The sequence below is a fragment of the Brachionichthys hirsutus genome, chromosome 20 (assembly GCF_040956055.1).
Source record: "Brachionichthys hirsutus isolate HB-005 chromosome 20, CSIRO-AGI_Bhir_v1, whole genome shotgun sequence".
Classification (NCBI taxonomy): Eukaryota; Metazoa; Chordata; class Actinopteri; order Lophiiformes; family Brachionichthyidae; genus Brachionichthys; species Brachionichthys hirsutus.
In genome coordinates, this window is record NC_090916.1 from 6210476 (window position 1) to 6220068 (window position 9593).

The 9593-nt window shown below is 41.5% G+C and overlaps 1 protein-coding gene across 1 annotated transcript; it reads left to right on the plus strand.

Moving 5' to 3' along the window:
• The first annotated feature begins 785 nt into the window (after window positions 1–785).
• Window positions 786–8899, plus strand: adgrf3b (adhesion G protein-coupled receptor F3b). The gene is made up of 16 exons (XM_068754077.1): window positions 786–879; window positions 1852–1931; window positions 2398–2561; window positions 2962–3114; window positions 3255–3316; window positions 3404–3462; window positions 3848–3966; window positions 4432–4662; window positions 5310–5546; window positions 5664–5804; window positions 5910–6109; window positions 6411–6596; window positions 6834–8129; window positions 8583–8624; window positions 8717–8746; window positions 8831–8899. The coding sequence occupies exons 2-16, from the start codon at window positions 1873–1875 to the stop codon at window positions 8897–8899; spliced, it is 3048 nt and encodes a 1015-aa protein (XP_068610178.1). The 5' UTR covers window positions 786–879; window positions 1852–1872.
• Window positions 8900–9593: the final 694 nt, after the last annotated feature.

Below are 9593 nucleotides of genomic sequence, written 5' to 3' on the forward strand. Positions count from 1 at the left end.
TCGTTGGATCGTATCATATATTAAATATCTAGTCTCTTCTTGAGACTAGATATTGAAACTTTTGTGTTGAACATATTCAACAATTCAAAACAACCTGGTTCATGCCAGAAAACCCAAAGTCAACATCGCGACAGACAGAAGTCTTATTTGTGTTTCTTACACTGTTAAAAATAAAGAGCTAGCGTCTAAATAAGCATCTAAATAAGAATGAGATGAGTTCTTTGAATCCTCTTATAATTTATTACGCAGTGTGAAGGTGTTTCCTGTAGGTAACCGATTGCCAGTTTTTCTTTTAATCAAGTGAATATATATTTTACACAGCAGCACAATTTACAAAATGAAGAAAATACTGAAGAAAAGTTTAACAAACAACTGAAACTACAAACTAATGTAAAAGCTTCTTCAAGAGATCTTGAAAGAGATTTCAAGAGATCATGGTGGCTGCTGGGTTGGGGAAACACTTTGGCTTGAACTAGAGCGACGAAACAAGCCATTTTGTTGAGCTGTAGGTTTCGTGAGCCCAGACTAAGCTTCGTGACCTTCTGAAGGAGAATGCTTCATTTGGTAGGCAAACAACAATGGAAAGCTGGAAGGCTGCGCCTCCCAACCAAGACGATCCAAATGGAGAAATGCCATCCATGCAAATGGTCTTAAAGCACAAAGTCAGTACATCAGCATCGTGTAGTACCCCCCCCCCACACACACCCCACCACAATGCCCATCACTGGGCAGACTGTCCAATAGATGCACTCATTTTCTTTGACTCCAATTCGCCATGTGCATGATAGAAATGGAGTACAGTCGGATTTCTGTTATATCTGCAACAAATCTGACGGGTTAATCGTCTGCATTCTGTACCGTGCTAAAGGTAAAGCCGAGGTAAGAGTTTTATATTCATTCATTTTATGAGTGACATGAGATCATTAGGACAAATCTTTCTCAGCACAGATGGTTCTATCGCTCTACTTAAATAATGCATCGAAGGGTTGCATATTGAAAAATAACATGCTTTAATATTTAGTTAAAAAAATTAGCTTTTTATTCCTGCAGTAAGCACCAGTCCATTGGCTTTGCTTCCAATGCCATAAGACAGAACGCTAATCCACTGTAGTGTGACATCATCAAGGTGGATACTGCATAGGCATTATTCTGCTGACATGTGAACTATTGAAATGCAAGAACGCAAGGCACAGCAACTGCTTGCTTTCTGCAATAAATTGCACAAGTAGGGGGAGTCAAGCCTCGAAGAGTGTCATAAATAAGAGTCAGCCAATGTGCATATCTGCGAGCACTCAGAGAAAGCAATGGCTGGATAAATAAAGCACATCCCCATAATCAAAGAATAGGTAAGAAGGTCGCTGTCACTAATTTCTCTCTGACCTTGAGAGAGAAGCAAGTTCTGTTTCTAACATAGAACCCCAGATTCACACGAAGTTTAGTGACAAGATTATTTATATGTACTTTAAGTAGGTGGGGAAAACCACTCAAATGTTCTCTTTGCTCACAATTGAAATTAAAAATTATGTAAACATGTGGGGAAAGCAAAGATGAGACACGTTGGAAGCCAAAGCTGTTAGATAAATGTGTTGTATTAGCAAAGCTACGCCTCTGCCTGTGGAGAAAGCTAACATACTAGTTAATTTAAATGATGGATTATGTGAAAGATTTGCTGCTTTAAATGGAACAGTGTGACAAACAGGAATGGAGGGTGTGTTAAATGAGGTTAAAGGAGTCAGCAGCTGCATTTGTGTAACTGTCACACATATCAGCCACAGAATCTACAGCATTTTGTGCATTTTCAATGGGCCATAATTAAAAAATGATAGTGCCTTTCATCATTTGCTAATGCAGCGCCCCCCCCCCAGGGTAACAATGTGCTGCAGGGTGTTTCTGGTCCTCATTGGAGCTGTGTGCATCTGCCATCAGGTAAAAGTTCAGAATAATACTTTACTTTGAATGTTTCACTGTTCCGGTTTAATTTACTGACATGAAGTTGAGATTACGAAATGCAACATGCATGTTTATTTATAGCGTGCTGAGTAACAATGGGGATTGCTCCCATGACACAAAGCCTGATTCTCTTCCTTGCCTGTGTTTCCCCTTACAGGCCCGGGGAGACGGTGAGTCACTTCCTTTACCCTGGAAGATGTGAATGTAGATCTGAGACAGGTGATGTCATTCAGGGCTTTACAATAGCCCTTTTTATTCATCTTTGAAATGTGGATTTCCAGCAGTCGTTTAAAGACTTTAGACTTTAGAGGTCATCTTCATTAAACTACCGTTTGCTTCTCATCGTTTTTCTGTCCCTGGGGCTTATTTTATTGACCTGCGGTACTGAAAGTTAAAAATCCGTCAAGGATGAAAATAAAAAAATTGATTAAACACAATTCCTCATGTTGCTTCAGGCGATGTCTACGTTGCTGAGCTGATGATTGAAAGCAACATCACCATAGAATTTCCAACCATCCAGTCAGTTTTGGATTCAATCACTGACGTCCAAGTGACTAATTCTGAGGGACGTTCCCACACAGTGACCCTGACAAACTCTGACCTGGTAGCAGGTATCATCCTTTTATTTGCTCTGGGGAATTAGACAAAACTCAAAATGGGGCGGTACTTCTTTTTGTTAATGCATGTATTTATTTATTTGTTTGTTTGTTTGTTGAAACAGGCCTAGATTTATGTTGCAGGTTTGGGTTCTCCATGCTGGACTTTGGCGTTGAATAACACCCTTCTATTTCATACATTATTTTTTTTACTTTTTTTTAAATCAGCATTGTAAAGTTTTAGAATACATTGATGAAAGAAAAATCCTCCTTCTTCAATATTTATGATAGTTTTGTTCCAGCTGAGAATGTTTGAGCGATTTGATCTCGTCTCATATCAAAGCCATGACATCAAACCCACGACATACCGGATCTGCCTGGTTCTCTGTGGATTTGATCTTGCTTCTCTTTCTAGAGTGCCAGTTTACTTCAGACATGCCCAGTTGTGGCTGCGCTGACGGTTACACATGGACCAACCACATCTGCGAAACGTTCGAATGTTGCGGCCCCACCATATGCCAGACCGATGTGCTCCAATCGGTTCCTTTTTGCATTCCCAAAGAGAAGGGTAACGGTCCTGTTGCATTTATACTTATACATCCTGTTGATTACTTTATTAGCTATCCCTTGTTCTGTACTTCTTTATTATGGATGTGCTTATTTGCTCGTTGGTGTCAGAATCAGTGATAATGTTTGCAATCCACACAGTCAACATCAAAGGATCAGCTGAGTTTATTCAGGGAACCTGGATTGCTGAAAAAACAGAACGAGTAAGTCGCTATTGTCACAACATGCAGAGGATGTTTGTCACTATTTAAAGCCAAATGGAAATTGTTTCATTCTCTCTCTTTTCAAAGCTTAACTCTGTATTTAGCACCCTGAATGGCTTCGAGTACATTAATGTCACCAGCGAGAGGTATTGTACTTTTTTTGTTTTTTGATCTGTTCTGTTCTTTTCAACACTTTTGAGTAATCAATGAATTATGTTGCATCCTCCTTAACCATATGTGAGAGCTGACGGGGCAAAGACTGGGCAGGAAGCAAGATATTCGAATGATGTCATCAAACTATGACTATTACTCATAACTCTTATCTATACTCGCAAATTTAAAAAATATATAGTTTAAATATTTTTTGTCTCGAAACCTGAATGAATCTATATTTAGAAATCTGCTCTCACACCGGCAGTAACGTTTTTAGTCTCAGATTTCTTACATGTTTAATCACAGCTATCAATAGATGCTTTCTGTCTCACCAACCAATCATCTTCCTTTGATCCTTTCCAAACCTCACAACTCAAGCGACACCAGCATTGAATTTGAGGTGCTCCTCAGCGTCAAATTCGAGACTCCTTACTTTAATGACTTGATGATTGCACTAGAAGCAAATGTAGAAGCCGCCATCCTGATCAACACCGCAGGTCAGTAAAGAGATGCCGAGTGATTCATGATTCTCTGAGCGATTCTGTGTCGATGAATATTTGGGTTTGAAAGGCACCAGCTCATATTTCTGTGTTCTCATTTCGGATTTGATTGACTGCACCTTTGTATTGTAGCGCTTCGTTGCATTCCTATTTTCATTAAGCATGATGAGACATGCTGGTTTAAGATGGTTTAAACTGGTTTAAACAGACAAGAGCCTCTGACGCGAGTCCCATCAAGAGAGGACAAATGTGAGAAAGGACAAACAGATGGCAATTCATAAATTTTCCAGTCTATAAAATAAATGTTCATTTTTATTCGTGTGTATGGGTGATGGCTCCACATTCTTGGACAGCTGTTAGGACAAACGGGTCTCTGAACTGAAAAGCCATTATATCATTAATGATTAATGATTATTAATTATATCTGTATCCCGGGCAATGCCTGCTGCCCTCTTCAAATAGGGACGATCTCCATGGAGTCGCCGGAGACGGCAGTGTGCTACCTGTCCTCTCCGGTACTGAAGTGCACAATTGAGGGGCCCACAGAGAAAGTCGTCTGGAACATGATTACTGAATTCAGCAGCTTTGAGCTCAACACAGGCAGCGTGGTGAAACTGGAGCAGAGCTTCTCCGCAGAGAACGACACGTCCTGCGCTTCAGTTACGCTGCAGGATGTGACGGGCATCTGGGAAGGCAAGCACAAAAATCCAAAAAAAAAATAAAGCCCAAATGAAATCCAAATCTACGTATGGAAAGATATTCTCTTTGTTTCTTTCTTGTACTAAGTTTGTATTTATATTAATGCTATAATATGCATCCCATACATGATTGAGTCTGGACAATAACCACGTGTGTTGTCTACGCATTCATGGGCTATTCGTCTGCACTGCTCACATGCGTCCCCTGGTGGATGTTGGCGCATTCTGCAACGCTGTTAACGCGTTGCAGCAGCATTACCACTGTGGCAAGAAGTTAAAATGAAAGTCTTTACACCTGTAGCTGGTTTAGAGAGATTTTTCTTCCTTTATCCAGGTCGAGCAGCAACAATTTTAGAAGTCTAGTAGCCCATTATCAATATTAAATATCCATCCAGTCTTCTTGTAGACGAGATAACCTCGTTAAGGGCACATCCAAAATGCATCACCAGGGCAAAATGAATTATCTAAAATAACATTTTACCCGTGACCCGTAGGGTGGATACAGTGGCTGGAGGCAGGACGATTGAGGTTGTTTTGTCTACAAGAAAATGGAAGAATGGATGAATTCTGATGCTCAGAAAAGAAAAGTCAGATGCATCCCAAATGCATTCGTGTGAACGTATACTTACATTTTGCCTGCAGGTACATACCAGTGCAGTTTCACCAGTGGGTTAGTAACCCAGGCAGCTCAGACAACACTTCTTGTTGCGCTCCTTCCTGATGAGATCACTCTGAGAATCGACCCTCTGTCCGTGGACTGTACGCTGAGCCCCGACAGCGTGCCAGTGGACGTCGCCGTGTCCATCTTAAACAGCAAAGCGAGTTATGAAGTTTGGTGGAGCTACATGGATGTGCCGATGTCTAATCTATTTAACCAGTGTAAGATGATTTCATTTCATTTCCGAAGTCTATTTGGTTGTGTGTGTAGCTTCTGTGTTTGTTGCACATTGAATCCACAAACCAGCCCTGGCACGAATCCTCATTTTCTCTTTGCAGCTGACGGAGATCTATTAGTCTACGCTTTCACTGTTCCTGTCAGCTGCAAGAAAACAACCGATCCAAAAACTGTCAGTGTCACTTTTCAAAACACGAAGGGACAGCAAAAAAGTGAACATGTCAGTATTCCAGTAGTTTATGGTAAGATCTTCTTAGGTAAAATGCAGATTCGTATAAATGATTACCGGTACATATGTTTGCATTGTTTGTTGTATTGGTAAATTGCTTCTCATTTGCTCCCACAAGCGGATTCAATATTCTGCAACGACGATGTGGAATATGGAGAGTTTTGGCCAAAAGCCTCAGATGGTGACACGGTGGTGAATAAGTCTTGTCCAGTGGGCAGAGTCGGCTTTAAGTCACGCACCTGTGACGGCACCGCCTGGGGCCTGGTGTTCTCTCAGTGTATCACCATAGAGTTAGACAAAGTATCAGATGCAGCAGATGTAAGTGTGCATTCAATGTCATGTCCTTAGAAATATATGATTATGTCTAACTTTTCTGTCAAAAAATAATTTCACTTATTCACAAGGAAACACTCCAAAGTACTTATATTTGTGCTATTATCCTGCGAGGGCTCTCAGTCTTCCAGATCGTATCTAGAAAGGCTAAAGCAGGGATCTTTGTAAGGATCTCGACATCACAGGAAGAAATTAGTCAATGCCCAATTTGGCCTTTCAAATAGCACCAATGTATATTTTTTGTACAGTTTTACATGGAACAAAAATTTTCTTTTTGTTCCTTTAGAGTTTTTTAAAGGGGCTTGGGGCTACCCAAGAGGTGGCCTTGGTTATATTTGAAGGACTTAGGAGCAGCTCTACGTCTGACTCTGATTCCGTCGACGCTACGGCTGACATTAGCGCATCCATTGACGTGCTTAATGTGATGGCCAGAGCATCAGAACTTGTGGTCTTGCAGGAGGACGTCCTTGATGTAAGCCCTGTTCAAAGTGACAGTTACATTCCACTCGATCTGGCCCGTCTTCACATCGTGCTACGTGTAAATGCTAAAGATAGTTACTCAAAACAATAATGCTTAGAGCTAAAAGTAAAAAATGCACGGCATAACAGGAATTAATGTTTAAATTGGCGCATTTCAGTCCACTAACATGAATTTCAAATCATCTTCACCCTGATTTATATTATTGTGTATTACATCCTTGCGTTTCAGGACATGGTCGGGGCAGCCAGCAACATGCTGAACAAGTCCTGGGACTATGTCAATGATTCCACCATTCAAACAATGTCATCAAATTACCTTGTGTCCTTGGAGGATCTGGTGAAGAACATCAGGATCAACAAGAGCAACGGAATCAACTCTCAAAACGTGGACCTCAAATTCTGCTCGAGTCGGCACTGTAATATGTCCCTGTTTGGCATCAGTGTGAATTTACAAAAGACCACTGGAATATTGAAAGCTGTTGCCGTGAGAAATCTAATGGACAAGTTGAGGAACAACTTTGCCAACAGGTTGCCTGTTGACCTCTTAATATCAGCCACACTGGCGGGCAACAAAGATTCCTCGATCGGAATTAGAATGGACTTTCCCAGGGACAACCGTTCCAATAAGCCTTTGTGCGTCTTCTGGGATACCACGAACGAAGAGTGGTCAGGCGCAGGATGCGTCGTTAGACCTAGCCACGATGGCTTCATGGGCTGCGAATGCAACCACCTGACTTCCTTTTCCATCCTCATGGCCAAGAGCGACATCTCTAATGACTCCCTTGATATCATCACCAACGTGGGTTTAGCAGTGTCCATCTGCTCATTGGTGGCCTTCCTCGTCATCGAGTGGCTAGTGTGGTCGGCGGTGGTCAAGAGCAACCTGTCGTATTTCCGTCACACGGCCCTGGTGAATATCGCCGTGTTCCTCTTGCTCGCCGACAGCAGTTTCTTGGCGTCTTCTTCCCCAGAGAGTCTCAGCGACAACTGGTGCCTCGCGCTGACCGTCAGCAAGCACCTGTTCTTCTTGGCCATGTTCAGCTGGATGTTGTGCTTGAGCGTCATGCTCGTCCACCAGCTCATCTTCGTCTTCACCCCGCTGAGGAAGAGAGTCTTCATGTTCCTATCCAGCGTCATCGGCTACGTTTGCCCAATCCTGATGGTGGGGTCCAGCTATGTTTATTGTAAATACACCAACAGGCCTTACTATAATTCGAAAACCTGCTGGCTTGTTTTCAAAAGACTCTTGGACGGCTCCATTCATGCTTTCCTTCTTCCCGTGGGAAGTATTACTTTGACGAACCTTTTTTCCATTGTCGTTGTCATTGTTACTTTGGTGAGGACTTCTGATGGCAGTAAGTCGGAAGACAAGGAGACCGCCAAAAGCATCCTCAAAGTGGTGGTTTTTCTGACGCCTGTTTTTGGATTAACGTGGTTAATTGGCTTTGGTCTGCTTCTCCTGGACGAAGACAGCACCTTATTTATAATTGCCAACTACAGTTTCACCATCTTCAACTCCTTCCAGGTAATTTCACAGTAACCTCGTCTGAAAATAAGATTAGACCTCTGTAATCCGTTAGCAACATTAGCCGCTACTAGAATGACACACCCAAATCTTCATCCCGACCATCTTTGATCAACTTAAATTTAGGGGTTTGGTGTTCACTTGTAAGCCCACATGGTCTCAGCACCAGCACCTTTCTGTACGTTAATGAAAATGTCATTTTGGGGGGGGGAAGCAAGTCTTTAGGTTCTGTGTTGAATAAAGTCGGCTGGACTTGCAAGAAAAGAAAATGGAAAAAGCCTCTTGGATGAGAGACAAAACATCTTCAAGCTTTCCTTACAAGTCCAGGCGACTTTATTCAACGCAACGATCGACTACACATATTTAACAGTCGAAAGCATCATTAAAACCAGCATGCTGATGAGAACCGATGCACAGTTTGACACCGGTTATATTCAATTTGCTCTCTTGCAGGGTCTTCTCATTTTGCTAACGGGTTGCTTTGCAGAGCCGAAGGTAGGGCCCGCCCCGCATATCCTTTGATTCGTTGAAAAGTTTTGTTAAAGATTTTCAAAGGTTTAAAACCATCTTTGCTTGATTATGAACAGGTACGAGATGAACTGTTCAAGATCATAAGGGTAAGATTAGCAATAAGATCTATGCAGAAGCGCATCATGCAATAACAGACACGCACCGTTGACTATGCTTGCGTCTACCTTTAGAGAAAATCCAGAAGAAAAGGGGACAGCTCGGCAAACTCAACTTCGACCACAAACACAGCTGTCAAATGAAGGCTGAGGTCAGTTGTCCTCCATTAATAGTTTCCCATCGCTCTATCTGCAATGATTCCAAACGTCCAAATCTAATTTTATTTAGCGAGTGCACTGACAAAGCTGCCGTCAGCGTGACGTCGTCGTGCAAACATTAATACTTCGGTGTCTCTACATTACAGGTTGGTTCTACCGGAAGCCCACGAGAGAACACATCTGATTTTTGTGTTATAGATTCTGAATGCTTGTGTACGTGGTTCTCCTCAAGTCAGGTTCATTATTGAATCAATCACAATAAATATAACATTCTTACTTGCTAAACTGTTATAATTTAATCGTAATAGCAGTCAAATGCTTCATATTAAATTGCATTCTGCTCTACAGTTTTGTATATATGGTAGATTTGTTCTGCATGTTCCATTCTGTGTGAATGCGGGTTGTATATAGAACAAATTCAATGAGTTGGTTTGATTAATTTATTAAGTTATAAAGTTTTCCTATAGTGTGACTAATATATGCTTCTAAATTCTATGTATGTGAGATAATATTTCATGAAATTAAAAGCAAGGAATATATTGCCTTTTATTGTTCATTACACTATGGATGATTTAAACTAAATCTGTTTTCCCCTGTTGAATGAACGCAGACGACACATTATTCCTCTGAGGCCAGATAATGGTGATGCGTTAGAACTACATTTCCCACTCTGCCACCA